The following is a 16,581-nucleotide window of genomic DNA, read 5'->3' as shown; positions in this document are numbered from 1 at the left end:
GTCGAAGCTTTCTCTGTCAGAGAAACTTTTCTGGGCCTGAAAAACTCAAATTAGCGTTTCCCTAAAACTTTTTCCCTCCGTCTTGCGACCACAAACTTGCCAACTATTAATGGATGGGGAAATAATTCAGTACATCTTGTTTCAAAATGCATGAAATAAAGGTATATTTTAATGACAATCAAAATGGCAGAGATGCAGGTTGCTTAGCTTTGCAGTGGCATAGCTTTGTCAGATAGGCAAATGAGGGATTGTAACAGACATTTAAACCAGGAGTGCCCAAATTTTTGCACCCCACTGTAAAAATACTTGGAAATAAAAACTGAAATTCGGATACGAATCTCATGTACAGCTTCTGACCTCAAACCCAATTGTCTTCAGTGTATAATTGGGCTTGCTGTTCCAATCATTTTGGAGGGGACTGCATAAACACAACAAAACCAATGGTCACCATTTAAAATAAATTGTTACATTTGTGGTGTTAAATATGTCAAATATGTCAAATATGTCACGGTAGAGAATACTGGCTGTTGACAGTACGGCATGAAGCATTAAAAAGTTGTGGGGTTAGGGTCTGTGAATGTGGATTAAGCTTTCAGTCTAGAAACCCCACCCCTCATCTCCATCCTTGAGAACAATTATTTTCTTGCAGTTGTACTTGTACTCCCAAATGTTAACTCAAATTTTCTTGCAGAATATGAATATCATACTTTCTCTGTCACTCTCTCTTGCTCTCTCTCTATCTATTGGACTCTATCTATCTCTCCGACACACACTCAAAAAGAATACCCCTTGCTAGGTCATCACAACTGCTCTCCTTCATAATATTATGCCCACAGAGACAAACACAGCTTTTTATGAACTAGCCAGCTAAATTGCTTGTCATCACGCATGCACGCCATGACGTCACTTTCACGCTGACGTCTTTTTTTTAAGGTGCTGCTGCGCCGATGTTATTAATCTTGCAGAATGTGAAGTTGATTCATTTTGTAATGATGCTGATGAAACAATATCTGTATTTTGGGAAGGTATATATTGCCATGTTTTCTGGAATGATACAAAGAAACTTACAGATGGTACAATCGATTGTTTTTTTAAATTTGTGCTACTGTGTTTTCAAAAAATGAGAAGGTAAACATAAACCGTAAAATGTTTGTTATCAACCTTCTCTTAATTTGAGCAAAATCTCATATCCATTCCAGCGAATATGCTAATCAGAAACCACATTTTGTAGTATTTCAGGCCTTATTAAATCACACTTGCTTTATATAATGTGGTGTAAAGCATAGCCCCAGTTCTAAAGCCATTGAGACTGCGTGTAATGGCTATTTTCTAGCCATCCATTAAATTACATTAATCAACCTGTAATATGCTTATATCCTGTGATATTATATATATCTTTGTTGAGTTCAATAAAAAAGTGTTTTTATTTACAGATATTATTTTCTCAGAATCTTGCAATATATTTGGAGGCCCCACAAACTAAAACTGTCTACTCTTTACTTTATTGCTCAGGCAGGAAGCGTAATTGTTCAACACATGAACACGTTTTAGTTTACGGTAACATAATTCCCAAAATTAACGAGACACTCACATATACAATTATGTGCTACAGCACTTAGCCAATTTACAGTAAAAAGTTTGTTCGCCAACCCGGACGGAACAATATTCTCAGTGTTGTATAGCGCATTATCAATGTTTCTGCATGTTCACACTTCAGATTACATTCTTTGTTAAATTGCCCTTGTGTGGCATTCAACACACAAACATTAATTTGAAGGGAAGAACAATCAACCACAGAGTTTGGTCTATATTCTGGTGAACTATATTCGAGTCTCATCCTAAAACATAGACGTTCAACAAGATCTCCTTTTCTTTTTATTATTATTTCATTCATTTTTTAATCACAAACATTTATGTTCTTGAATTTCTTCTTTTCTTTTCTTTTTTTCAGTTTTAAGTAAGCTCTTGAAGTGGCCGCCTTAATTAACTGATGACGTCAGTTTTTACTTCAGGATAATGCTAATCAAGCTAATAGCAATTGCCGTTACATTGTTCAAAATAACTAGACACATTTATTATAATGGAACAATATGCACATATCCATACAGGATACGAATAGTCACTGCATCGGCGTCTGTGATATTAATTGATATAGACCACTTACTTACTTACACATTAGGAATTTCATTGATAAGGCACTTCACATATAGAGACATAGCCCTCACAGTTATTCACCGTGTGTACACCGGTCATACAGGCAAAATTATATATCTATTTAAAACTAAAAATGTCCCAATTTATTGATAGAACTTCATGATTTCATTTATCATTCATTCATTATCCTAACCCGCTTATCCTGAACAGGGTCGCAGGGGGGCTGGAGCCTATCCCAGCATACATTGGGCGAAAGGTAGGAATACACCCTGGACAGGTCGCCAGTCCATCGCAGGGCACACACACCATTCACTCACACACACACTCATACCTACAGGCAATTTAGACTCTCCAATCAGCCTAAACTGCATGTCTTCAGACTGTGGGAGGAAACCAGAGTACCCGGAGGAAACCCACGCAAATCGGCGGAAGGGGATTCAGAACCCAAGACTTCCTTGCTGTGAGGCGGCAGTGCTACCCACTGCAACATCCATGCCGCCATGATTTCATTTACTTGATTAAATTATTCCCTCAAAACAGAGCATGTTATAGATGAGCTGAAGTCAAAATGTACTTTTTCCCCTATTTAGTCAAACAAACACATGTTAAAGTATTCCAAACATTTTTATAAGACTGTTATACTTGTTTCCTTTTTTTTTTTTTCATCCACTTCTCTGATTTCACATCATTGTGGACCAGAGGGCGTGTATGTTGGTCAAAAATCTGTCAATTCTCCATTCCCCTCCAATCAGCATCCTTATCACCCAGCAGTGCGGTCCTCATTTCAAATCGGTCAATTTGACTCCCCGCCCTTCTAAAATTACCCATTTATACGTCATATTTCGGTTAACTTGTGTATATGTCATATCTAGTTTTACTTAATATATGTCATATCTATAAATGGTAAATGGTTGGCATTTACATAGCGCCTTTATCCAAAGCGCTGTACAATTGATGCTTCTCCATTCACCCATTCATACACACACTCACACACCGACGGCGATTGGCTGCCATGCAAGGGACTTGCTCAGGGACACTTTGACACAGCCCGGGCGGGGGATCGAACGGGCAACCCTACGACTGCCAGACGACTGCTCTTACTGCCTGAGCCATGTCTAGTTTAACTCGTGTGTATGTCATATCTAGTTTTACTTGTGTATATGTCATATCTAGTTTTTCTTGTTTATATGTCATATATAGTTTTACTTGTTTATATGTCATATCTACTTTTACTTGTTTATATGTCATATATAGTTTTACTTGTTTATATGTCATACATAGTTTTTCTTATTTATATGTCATATATAGTTTTACTTGTTTATATGTCATATATAGTTTTACTTGTTTATATGTCATATCTAGTTTTACTTGTTTATATGTCATATATAGTTTTACTTGTTTATATGTCATGTATAGTTTTACTTGTTTATATGTCATATCTAGTTTTACTTGTTTATATGTCATATCTAGTTTTACTTGTTTATATGTCATATATAGTTTTACTGGAAGCCAGTGCTGCTCTAACTTCAGCCTTTAAGGCCGTTCGGCAGTCCTGTTCATTTCACAGCCCTCATCTCCCTTCAAACAACTTCAATTTTTTTTCACAGGCAAGAAGCTTCATGACGATGGACTCATAGTCTCCAGCATGCACTCCGGTTGGCTTTGTACGTTTAAATTTGTTTTTCTCCCAGTAATGCTGCCAGGTTCCATCTTTGGATGCTCCAAATCCAAAAACATTCACCTGAGACCAAGAGGACGCAGATGGACAGTTTGATGTTAAATTGAGTAGATTTCATAGAGTCCAGTTGTTGGTAGTGACTGTATTATCATCAACAATATAATTATGATTGTATATCCTACACCAATGAGCACTTTATTATGTATTTTTAGACATATTTTTTGGACTTATTAAGTCTCCTGCTGCTGTAGCCTATCCACTTAGTGGTTTGATGCTTTGTGTGTTCAGAGACGCTCTTCTGCATACCACTGTTGCAATGTGTGGTTATATGTGTTACTGTCACCTTCCTGTCAGCTTTGACCAATCTGGCCCTTCTCCTCTGATCTCTCTCATTAATAAGGCGTTTCTGTCTGCAGAACTGCTGCCCACTGGATTTTTATTTTTTTTTCTCTGTAAACTCTAAAGGCTGCTGTGCATGAGAGATACTCAAACCACCCTGTCTGTCACCAACAATCATTCCACAGTCAATCATTCTTAGATCACATTTCTGCATCATTCTGAAATTTGATCTGAAAAACAGCTGAACCACTTGACCATGTCTGCATGATTTTATGCATTTAGTTGCTGCCACATGATTGGCTGATTAAATATTTGCATTAATAAGCTGGTGTACCGGTCTACCTAATAAAGTGCTCACTGAGTGTATGTGCATGGGTGTGGAACTGGAACTTGATTTTGTGTGTGTGTTTTTAAAAGAAATGAAAAGACGAGAACACAGATGCATACAAATGTCCATCATGGCATCTTATTTCCCACTACTGCACCTAAAACTTGTTAAACATGAATAAATAAATTACTGAAATGAAAAGCAAAACCAGGAGAGGAGGAAACAAAGGGAAGTTGGAGAAGCTTAGGGTTCTGAGTGAGGGGAATAGTGTTGGGAGAAGAGGCAGGTTTTTAGGGTACTGAGTGAGGAGAATAGTGTTGGGAGAAGAGGCAGGTTTTTAGGGTACTGAGTGTAACAGTGTTGGGAGAAGAGGCAGGTTTTTAGGGTACTGAGGGTAACAGTGTTGGGAGAAGAGGCAGGTTTTTAGGGTACTGAGTGTAACAGTGTTGGGAGAAGAGGCAGGTTTTTAGGGTACTGAGGGTAACAGTGTTGGGAGAAGAGGCAGGTTTTTAGGGTACTGAGGGTAACAGTGTTGGGAGAAGAGGCAGGTTTTTAGGGTACTGAGGGTAACGGTGTTGGGAGAAGAGGCAGGTTTTTAGGGTACTGAGGGTAACAGTGTTGGGAGAAGAGGCGGGTTTTTAGGGTACTGAGGGTAACAGTGTTGGGAGAAGAGGCAGGTTTTTAGGGTACTGAGTGAGGGGAATAGTGTTGGGAGAAGAGGCAGGTTTTTAGGGTACTGAGTGAGGGGAATAGTGTTGGGAGAAGAGGCAGGTTTTTAGGGTACTGAGTGAGGGGAATAGTGTTGGGAGAAGAGGCAGGTTTTTAGGGTACTGAGGGTAACAGTGTTGGGAGAAGAGGCAGGTTTTTAAGGTACTGAGTGAGGGAATAGAATTAGGAGAAGAGCCAGGTTTTGGGGGGCCACCAGAGTCCAGTGGGGAGGAGTGACTCAGTGAGGTAGGAGGGAGCCAAACCTTTTAGTGCTCTTTAGGGGGTGAGAAGGATTTAGTAATGAATATGTCAGGTGATGGGGAAGCAGTGCAGCTGACTGAGGGTGGGGGTGATGTGATTTCTTGGTATGTGTGAATATTCTGGCAGCAGAGTTTTGTATATATTACAGTTTATGGAGAGATTTATCCAGGAGATCACAGAAAAGGGCATTGCAGTAACGCGGACAGGGTTTGAGCGTCTTTGAGGGAAAGGGATGGGCAGTTGTGCAATGTTACAGAGATGGGAAAATGTAGTCTTCGTGATGGAGGTGATGCACTTTGCTTTTTCTTTTTTTCTTGGGTAAATTGGATAAAGCCAGTTTGTTTATTAGATAGTTTGTTAAAATGTGTAATATGTGCTTACCTCATCACATACGTGGATGGCGAACATCAAGGTTGAGAAGCCGGTGGAGGGATATTTCCCATGGCGTTCAAGCCAAACATCATAGACGTACTTTAAGAACGTGGGGTTGTATATTAACACCTGTGTTAAAATAAATCATAAAAGTCACAGAATGAGCACAAGAGACATACTACATGTGATATTTGTATATTCACACACTTGTACATACACACACACACACACACACACACACAGACACACACAAAAGCATTTTGGAACAAAGTGCGACACAAGACTCTTTCACCTTATTCTTGTCTGCATTAATCTTGGCCATCACCGGCATCCGGGTGCTGTTGAAAACAGAGAGATGTCAATAGCCTGCTGGGTGGCACTTAGTCCAATGACGATCCACAAGATCACAGAGTCCACTAGTACCCCAGGGCAGGACACTTGGAGCATCCATGGCAGCACTGAACCAAGAGCTGATAAAGGAGCCCTTTTTCCCTTTCTTTGTGCATAACTGTCTGTCTAGCTAATTTTAGCCCTCACCCGAACATTAAATGCAAAGCGTAATGATGAAAATGATGTTGCTTCTTTTTCATCCGAAAACAAAGTGAGTGAGCACTACAGCAGCTTCTGACAAGGGCTCCTGTTTCTCAGAGCTGCATTCAGCTTCTTAGATCAATGTTCAAACACAAATGCATTCCCAATGTAGCCCATGGCCACCTACCGTTTCACAGTGCCTGTGGTCAGAGCACTAGTGATCCACTCCAGATCCAAAGTCTTGAATGGTATCAGCAGCAGGCTCGTGTCCTTTTGCAGGTTTGTGGCACTTTCTGGGTACATGACACGATGGGTGGTTCTGTTCCCTACGTCCTTTTCATAGCCCAAAATGGGAGCTTTGTTCATTCTGCAGAGACAATATGTATCGCTTTTAGAGAACTGACTGCTATGTAAACTAGTCTTGACATTGATTTTAGACAATGCAATCATGATAGCTGCATTTTTGTGGCCCAAGTTTACCATACAACCAAGAAACATCATTATGGTTTCTGTAACGTGATGTGAGACTATACTATTGCCACAGAAAATACACTAACATTTCTATTGACTTAATAAATGCAAGCTTTGTAATTCAGGAGTTGGAAGAACACATGGTAGGACATTCTGGCTCAGCTTTTAATAGTTAATCAGGGTTAATCATATCCACTTTGCCCCCTTGTAGCTCAGTCGTTGATGTCCCAAATTATTGTTGCATTCATATTTATAGAAACAAAATACTGTGAAAAAATGAAAGCACAAAACTGCAATGCCAGATTGTTAAAGACGATTAAAAGTGAGAACAGCAGTTTAGATGTTTATCAGCCTCTTATTTGCAAAGCAGGGCAATAAAACTAGAACAGGCCATTCAGACCAGCAATGCTGACCTTATCCTACCACTAAAGTGTACCTACTGCTTAGTTTGCCTAACAGCTAAATGGTATCTAGCACCATATCAAGCCTGGTCTTGAAAACCCCCAGTATTTCTGCCTCCACTACATATCCACTTTTGGATTCTGTTTAAATCTTCCTGGATTACAATAGATTCCAAACTGTTAGCTAAACCTTCTAGTTTTGTATCACCTGCAAATTTAACTGACGTACTTTAAATGTCCCTGTCAAGGTCATTTATATGAATGAGGAAGAGCAGTGGTCCCAGCACCGATCCTTGTGGGACTCCACTTCCCACAATACCTCAGCCTGACCTGTTTTTAGGTCAGCTCAGGCTGAGTCTGTCACCTTATGATGAAGTCATTGGAGTCAATGAGGGCTCCGTAATCAGATCCCTTGAGGTTCCCAGAATTCCCTACTACAGCGCAAGTCCTGCAGCGATTGGGCCCTGAGTCGTTATAATGTCCCTCCCCAGGGACGACCTGGAATAGTTTCTGCACCACAGCACTGTAGTTGGCATTTTGCTTAGTCTGTAGCCTCTGGGGACACAATAAAGACACACAAGAGTGACTCTCAGCTGCTCGAGAGGCACTCAGCAAGAGCAACGGTAGCTATGGGAGCAGAATAAAGCCTTTCTTAGGCAGATGGCAGGTTATGCTGTATTTACATGGTTTTTCTCCAATTACATTTGTCAACAGACCAAAACCAAAACACACACACCCACACACACACACATACACAGTTCAGTCAGAAGACTCATAATAAATGACTCCCTGTTGTAAGCCAGCCAAAACAGGGAGTGACTACCCCCCCCACCCATGGGGGTCTTTAGAAGCTCACAGTTGGATGCTGGGGTGGTGGTGGGAGAGCAACAAACTTCTGAAGACACGATTGCAATGCAAATGCAGAAACAAGCATGTAATACAAGCAACAGCAGCAGTGAAACAACAGCATGCCAAAAAGAGCAATGCAGCAGAATGAGCCAGGCAGCGCTATGGCTTTAGCATGCAGAATGAGCCAGGCAGTGCTATGGTTTTAGCATGCAGAAAGAGCCAGGCAGCGCTATGGCTTTAGCATGCAGAATGAGCCAGGCAGTGCTATGGCTTTAGCGTGCAGAATGAGGCAGGCAGCGCTATGGCTTTAGCATGCAGAATGAGCCAGGCAGTGCTATGGCTTTAGCGTGCAGAATGAGGCAGGCAGCGCTATGGCTTTAGCATGCAGAATGAGCCAGGCAGTGCTATGGCTTTAGCATGCAGAAAGAGCCAGGCAGCGCTATGGCTTTAGCATGCAGAATGAGCCAGGCAGTGCTATGGCTTTAGCGTGCAGAATGAGGCAGGCAGCGCTATGGCTTTAGCATGCAGAATGAGCCAGGCAGTGCTATGGCTTTAGCGTGCAGAATGAGGCAGGCAGCGCTATGGCTTTAGCATGCAGAATGAGCCAGGCAGTGCTATGGCTTTAGCGTGCAGAATGAGCCAGGCAGTGCTATGGCTTTAGCATGCAGAATGAGCCAGGCAGCGCTATGGCCTTAGCATGCAGAATGAGCCAGGCAGCGCTATGGCCTTAGCATGCAGAATGAGCCAGGCAGTGCTATGGCTTTAGCGTGCAGAATGAGCCAGGCAGTGCTATGGCTTTAGCGTGCAGAATGAGCCAGGCAGTGCTATGGCTTTAGCGTGCAGACTGAGCCAGCAGGTCAGCTTTTGGATGATTTCCAGCATCATAGGTACTTTTTTGTGTGCGTGCTTACCTGCCACCATTTAAAGGTGTCGTCAGACAGCATGGCGTTCTTCTGTGACAAGAGCGGCGATATGGACGTGTTAAAGCGCTTCCTGAACCAGGGGTCTTCATCCTCAACAGAGATGCACTGGCGACAGGCACACAGTGCCCTGGAAACGGGTTTGTCGGACCACCGAGAGACAAGTTGTGATAAGTATGATGACGTATTGCTGGAGCTAAATAAAACTATGGTAGTAGCACAGAAGCAGAACAGCACAATCAAAAGCTTTCTTCTCGGATTCTTGAGGTCCACCATTTTGTAAATGATATGTGTTTACAGACTGGAAAGTTGCAAAAAGGAGGGAGAGCTTCCTCAATGGAGGGTTTGACTTCAGACGAGGGTTTGAAAGGATTGTATCAGAAACAAAGTGCATGACCTATTCAGGCAGGGAATGTTATCCTTTCAGAACAGTTCTCAGATGCACTCAAAAGCTAGATGCATGCAGTTTACACTTTGGGGGTTTTCTGCATGGTAAACTGCAAGTACGAGAGGTACTGACAGTCGTAGATTAGTAAGTAACTGACGTCTGAATAGGAGGGAAAATGTGACGGTTTGAAGTGCAAGCTTGTGCTTCCTGTTAGAGGGAGGGGTCCTGCTTTCTTCTTTTTGACTGAATGAGGTGGTAAAGAGATGGTGAAGCTGCTCTCTGCTGGAAATCACCCACCTAGAAAGAAAACAAAGGAGGACTGATTACACTCAACATATCTATGGTACATATCAGTAATGGGCCTGGAGCATTTCCCAACAGAGGGGATTGCTCTCCGTAGAATCCATTGGAGCACATAAACAACTTAAATATTACCAGATTATTCAAAAAACTAAAATCCAACCTGAGACTGCTACACTTAAGGAAAATCTAATGTTTCTGCTTAAAAATCTGTCAAATGAACATGTACATGTAAGCTATTGTAAGTATTCACTGTTCTGCATGTAAATGAGAGGCTTAGCACAATAGACACATAGACAGCAAGGTTTATTTTGAGGGGACATAGTGCATTGAAGGTGAGTATAACAGTAGTAATTATCGATAAGTTTGGTTAATGTACAATCAATATTAATTTGTTCTGTATAAATCTATATCAATACATGTAGTCTGGTGCAACCAGGCACACACAAATAAAAAAATTAGTGTACTGTATAATACTGTGATCATATCGCGTACAGTTTATGTATATTACAAAACCAAATGTAGATACTTTGTATCTTATATTATTTGGTGTACCCCAAATATTACTTTGTCATAAAAGATGCCTTGGGTCTATACAATGCCCATACTACTTCTGATAAACTACCTACAAGGAGATAAAATAATAGGTAGATATTGCACATGATTATAGTTACATATTGCACATGATTATAAGTTGATATTGCAGTGATTAGAGGTAGATATTGTACATGATTATAAGTAGACATTGCACATGGTTATAGTTAGATATTACACGTGATTATAGGTAGATATTGCACATGATTATAGTTAGATATTACACGTGATTATAAGTAGACATTGCACATGGTTATAGTTAGATATTACACGTGATTATAGGTAGATATTGCACATGATTATAGTTACATATTACACGTGATTATAGGTAGATATTACACATGATTATAGTTACATATTGATTATAAGTTGATATTACACGTGATTATAGGTAGATACTGCACATGATTATAGTTACATATTGATTATAAGTTGATATTACACGCGATTATAGGTAGATACTGCACATGATTATAGGTAGATATTGCACGTGATTATAGGTAGATATTGCACATGATTATAGCTACATATTGATTATAAGTTGATATTACACGTGATTATAGGTAGATATTACACATGATTATAGTTACATATTGATTATAAGTTGATATTACACGTGATTATAGGTAGATATTGCACATGATTATAGTTACATATTACACGTGATTATAGGTAGATATTACACGTGATTATAGGTAGATATTGATTATAAGTTGATATTACACGTGATTATAGGTAGATATTGCACGTGATTATAGTTACATATTGATTATAAGTTGATATTACACGTGATTATAGGTAGATACTGCACATGATGAGCCGCGGTGGCGTAACAGGCTAAGACGCAGCAGACTTGCGGTTGCAGTTTGCTGCAGTTGCACACCGGGGTTCGATTCTCGGTCCTGCCAAAAGCCAAGTTTGGCCGGCTCACGTGGGGCAGCAATAATTGGCTCGCTGCTCCAGAGGGAGGGACTTGGCAGGGTTATTAGATCGCCGCACAATAAGCACCTCGGGCGCCTCGGAATCACGGCAACGGGCACGAGACGAGACGGCTTGAAGAAGGCGTGTCGCTCTCATTCGGGCCGCCCAGGGATGGGGTACGGGCGGTACATCTAATACGACTACCTCCAATTGAATCAGACGAGGTACAATTGGCTACCAAATTGGGAGAAAAAGAGAAAAATCTGAAAAAAAAAAAAAAAAAGATATTGCACATGATTATAGGGAGATATTGCACATGATTATAGGGAGATATTGCACATGATAATGAGTTGATATTGCACGTGATTATAGGTTGATATTGCACGTGATTGCACTCTTTAGGTTCAATCTCCCACACCAGGCAGGTTAGAGGTTCCTCATTTTATGAGAGTTCTACAGTCCCCTCCAAAAATATTTGAATAGCAATTTCTTTGTTTTTGCTATACACTGAAGACAATTGAGTTTGAGGTCAAAAGATGTAGATGAGATGACAGATCTGAAATTCAGCCTTTATTTCCTGGTATTTTTGTCTAGATTTGTTAAACAACTAAGAACATCACCTTTTATATCAGACCACCCATTTGTGTTAGAAATGATAAACCAACATCAAGACCAGAGAGCTGTCTTTGGGAGAAAGGCAAGCTATAAGAGGGGAAATCCATTGCACAAGCATTGAGGATAGCTTGTACAACAACTTGGAATGACCTGAAAAAGAAAGAAACCACTGGTGTACTGAGTGTTGGTGCGTTTTGCTTGTTGTTGCGCTTTTATTGAAAACATCAGCTAATCAGAGAAAATAGTGAATTACACCCACCAGTAATGGTGCTTCTGGCAAATCGACCCTGATTGAAAAGACATTAAAATAATGTAAATAAAACATGACATGCCAAAGAAGGCGTATTGCTAGGTGGCGTAGCCACAAACCATATCACAAACCATGTATAAAAATTATATATACAGTTGGATAATTTAGTTTGTAAGTTTTTAATGATATTAATGATGTTAGAGTGACATTTATTTACACACACTCAAATTTCAGCCATGTTATATTATTTTTCATTCATGAACTTAATTACCATACACGTGAAGATAATTTGGGACAGCCTGAAAATAAAAAGATTTAAAGAAGGAAAAAATTATATTCAAAATGTTTTACTTTATTTTGTTGCAGTAATATCTTATACTTGATAATCAGTATCATGCATGACATTTGAATCATCTTAACAAATAAGGCCCAAATGCTACACTGTGTCCCGGTACCCTGTCTCCTGGCTACTTCCTGGGTGACCATCGCCACGCCCACTTCAATGAGTGAGTCACAGAATAAATGTCATGTGACCACGAGCAATTTATATACACGGTATTTGAGGTGAAAATGCTGAATGACAATGATTAGCTAGTCAAGGCGAAAAACTCAAAATACTTAATGCGTCCCAAATTCTGAATCTGAATTCACCCTAATGTAGTGAATAGTAAACCAAGAAATAAACGTAATTTGTGATGAACGAGTAGGCTACATTCAGTCTATCGACTAAAAGCGGTAATAGCATTCTTCTAAACCAGTGTTTTTTGTATAGAAAGGTGTAGGGTGTGTTGTAGATATTTACTCCATAAAAATATGTTCTTTTACTTATTAGACAAAATAAGCCACGGCCATGCTTAAAAATTTTATTTATTTTTTTAAAAGAAGAAAAATGACAAATTGAACGCCATATCTGGGTTAAGGGAGCTGCATCTTCACTGGGCATTGTAAGATGGAAATGAGGGTTTTTAAGAACAGGCTGCATAGACCTATGTTTGTTAATGGATTTGCGGCAAGATCCTGCAGTGCATAGCCTTATACGCGATTACGCGGATATATTGCAAAATACGACGTCTGCTGTCCAAATTCACTCTTTATTTAGTAAACTATACAAGGTGCATCTCAAAAAATTTGTATATGGTGGAAAAGTTTCTTTTTTTCTGTCATTTGTTTCAAAAAGTTAAACTTTCTTATATTCTAGATTCATTACACATAAAGTGAAATATTTCAAGCCTTTTTTTGTTTTAATCTTGACGATTACGTCTTACAGCTCCAGTATCTGAAAATATTACAATATTACATGAGACCAGTCAAAAAAAAGATTTATAATACAGAAATGTCGATCTTCTGAAAAGTATGTTCATTTATGCTCTCAATACATGGTCGGGCAATCATGGGGGAAACTGCTGACGTGACAGTTGCCCAGTAGACACTCATTGACACCCTCCACAAGGAGGGTAAGCCATAGAAGGTCGTTGCTGAAAGGGCTGGCTGTTCGCCGAGTGTTGTATCAACGCATATTCATGGAAAGTTGACTGGAAGTTGCTTGAAGTCCAGTGTGTCCAAGTTTCCACAGTCAGTGATGATTTGGGGTGCCATGTCATCTGCTGGTGTTGGTCCACTGTGTTTTATCAAGTCCAGAGTCAACACAGCAGATTACCAGGGGATTTTAGAGCACTTCATGCTTCCGTCTGCTGACAAGCTTTATGGAGATGCTGATTTCCTTTTCCAGCAGGACTTGGCATCTGCCCACAGTGCCAAATCTACTAGTAACTGGTTTGCTGACCATGGTATTACTGTGCTTGATTGACCTGAACCACATAGATAATCATCGAGATTCAAAATAATAAATAATTGAAATATTTCACTTTATGTGTAATGAATCTAGAATATGTGAAAGTTTCAATTAAATAACAGAAAAAAGTAACTTTTCCACGGTATTCTAATTTTTTTTAGATAAACCTGTGTAGCGTATTAAATTGATATTCACAAAGTAGGGATTAGTAATAAGTGAATAGTGAGCCATTTCAGATACAGCCAATGGGTGCGTCCCATTATTCTGAAAATGCATACTTCACTCCACTTTGTCCCAAACGTTACGGTGCCCTGAGATGGAAGGGCTACGTATAAACACCGCTATAATTTCTACATGGGAACCCAAAGTGTATACAAAATACCCTTTAATAAAATCTGAAAATTTGCACTTTAATCACATGTTAATTGTGTGATTTCAAATCTAAAATTGTAGCAAATCAGAGGCAAAGAAATACATTCCGAGCCTTGAGAGATATAACCCATCACATTACATTACATTACATTACATTACAAGGCATTTAGCAGACGCTCTTATCCAGAGCGACGTACAACGAAGAGCAAATCAAACACAAGTATGAGTGCTAAGAGGACCTGAGAGCCCAGTACAGTTCCGAGTCTTAGTGTGTTTACAGATACAATCGGAACCCTTGAAGAATAACCCGATGTACAAGGAGGGGTTTGGAGAGACGCTATTAAACGACTAATCCTGTTATATCGGCCTCCTCCTCGTTCTCCTTATATAAAATAGTGTCAGAAGTAAAACTAAAAAAGAAATACTACAACAAAGTTAATCAAACCAGCGCCACCATTCATGTGAATAACTTACCTTGATGTCCGCTGCGGGAAAGGTGAAGTTACATTTCCATCGCCGATGAGGACTGAAAAAACAAAAGCATTTATGCACCTACACTACAGGTGCGTCCCAATAGACGGAAAGTGTATAGGCATACAGCACTCCTTTGCGCCACATTATTTCGCAGAAGTGGAGGAGTGGCCCTGGGGGAGTGGAGTAAAGGATGGTGGAGTGAAAGATTGTGGGACGCAGTCTAGCACTGAATGGGGGCGAGTCGCGCACATTAAACTATGAGAAGTTAACGAGCACACCTGCGGACGATGGCGTATGACAGGTGAACACAGCGGTGCAGCTTACGCCGGCCGGCAAACGCAAATGATCGGCCGAAATGGATAAGCCGTTTATAAACGGTATAGAATTGCGTCAGGACTTGATAAGAAAAGGCGGGCCATATCAAGTTTGCGTTGGGAGGCGAAGCTGACGAAATTCTGTCAGGAAACGGAAGGTGATTTTTTGAAAGGGCACGGTTCAACATGCGTGATGCTCACCACAGACAGTGGATAATATTAGCGGCACAGAGTCAGATGAATATGCATTTCTGGGTGACGTGTCAGCGCAAGGCAAAAGTGTATGGGCCCAAAAGGTAGAAATTAATGGGGAATATATTGAATTTAGTGGTCCATCCCCAGTGAGTCCACAGCAGCATGGAGCCCTGCACCCTGCTTTTAAAGTCCTGTACGGTCCAGGGGATACTGTCCTTAATGTTCAGGGATGTTTCACAGCTCAACTGCAGATTTCACAGCTCAAACACAGAGCGTCAGAGCAGGACATGCATGTGGTGTCACGTCTTTCAAAGCCACTTCTGGGTTCACCATGCCACTGAGTCGCTGCAGCTAATTCAGCGCACTCACGTTGTGCCGGCTGCAGGGGAGGAGTTTATGAAGGGCCATCCAACTGTGTTCAAGGGCTGGGGAAGATTGGAGAACCAGACATGATTTCACACTGTGTTCAAGGGCTGGGGAAGATTGGAGAACCAGACACGACTTCACACTGTGTTCAAGGGCTGGGGAAGATTGGAGAACCAGACACGACTTCACACACTCTCTAACTGCAGCCAGGAGAGAGTCTGGCTGACGACAGAATGCACATGGGTCAGTACTGCGGCAGGTACAGACGCCTCGGCCTTATCGGGTCAGAACGCATGGCGGGCTGATGGAGGAACCACATTCACCTGTGGGCAACACTGGAGCCAGAGCCCTCAGACATGCTGCGGCACCAAGCTCCTCAGACACACCAGGGGGCTGAGAATCCTGCAGGAGGGCACACCTCCCTGACCCGGAGAGGAGAGTCACTAAACCACCCCTTAAACTGCACTGCAGAGGAGAGTCACTGAACCACCCCTTCTCTGCACTGCAAAGGAGAATCACTAAACCACCCCTTAAACTGGACTGCAGAGGAGAGTCACTGAACCACCCCTTAAACTGGACTGCAGAGGAGAGTCACTAAACCACCCCTTAAACTGGACTGCAGAGGAGAGTCACTGAACCACCCCTTAAACTGGACTGCAGAGGAGAGTCACTGAACCACCCCTTAAACTGGACTGCAAAGGAGAGTCACTAAACCACCCCTTAAACTGGACTGCAGAGGCTTCTTTGCTTAACAGGGGAGATGTCCTGGGATGGGTTCATTCCAGGAGCTGTGAGAGATGACTTTTGAGCAGGGTGTACGAGGAGGGGGTTGTAGCGATGCTATTAAACAGCTAGTCCTGTTATATCGACCTCCTCATCATTCTCCTTACTGTATATTGTATTGTACCAGACATCTAGATTCAGGACAGTTTTGTGAAGTGTGTTTGGTCAACCCAATGTGGTGCACTCGGGTGAACCCTTTTCATTT

At 41.1% G+C, this 16,581-nt stretch overlaps 1 protein-coding gene across 1 annotated transcript; it reads right to left on the bottom strand.

Moving 5' to 3' along the window:
- Nucleotides 1–3,724: 3,724 nt before the first annotated feature.
- On the bottom strand, nucleotides 3,725–15,951 carry LOC133136615 (CMP-N-acetylneuraminate-beta-galactosamide-alpha-2,3-sialyltransferase 1-like). Its single transcript, XM_061254253.1, has 7 exons — nucleotides 15,917–15,951; nucleotides 9,004–9,142; nucleotides 7,608–7,798; nucleotides 6,559–6,738; nucleotides 6,133–6,178; nucleotides 5,850–5,969; nucleotides 3,725–3,895 (listed from the first exon to the last, which is right to left on the bottom strand). The coding sequence occupies exons 1-7, from the start codon at nucleotides 15,949–15,951 to the stop codon at nucleotides 3,725–3,727; spliced, it is 882 nt and encodes a 293-aa protein (XP_061110237.1).
- Between the last annotated feature and the right edge of the window lie 630 nt (nucleotides 15,952–16,581).

The sequence above is a fragment of the Conger conger genome, chromosome 9, assembly GCF_963514075.1.
Source record: "Conger conger chromosome 9, fConCon1.1, whole genome shotgun sequence".
In the NCBI taxonomy this organism is placed as follows: Eukaryota; Metazoa; Chordata; class Actinopteri; order Anguilliformes; family Congridae; genus Conger; species Conger conger.
Note: the sequence above shows the minus strand (reverse complement) of the source record. Positions and strands in the feature narration are given on the sequence as shown.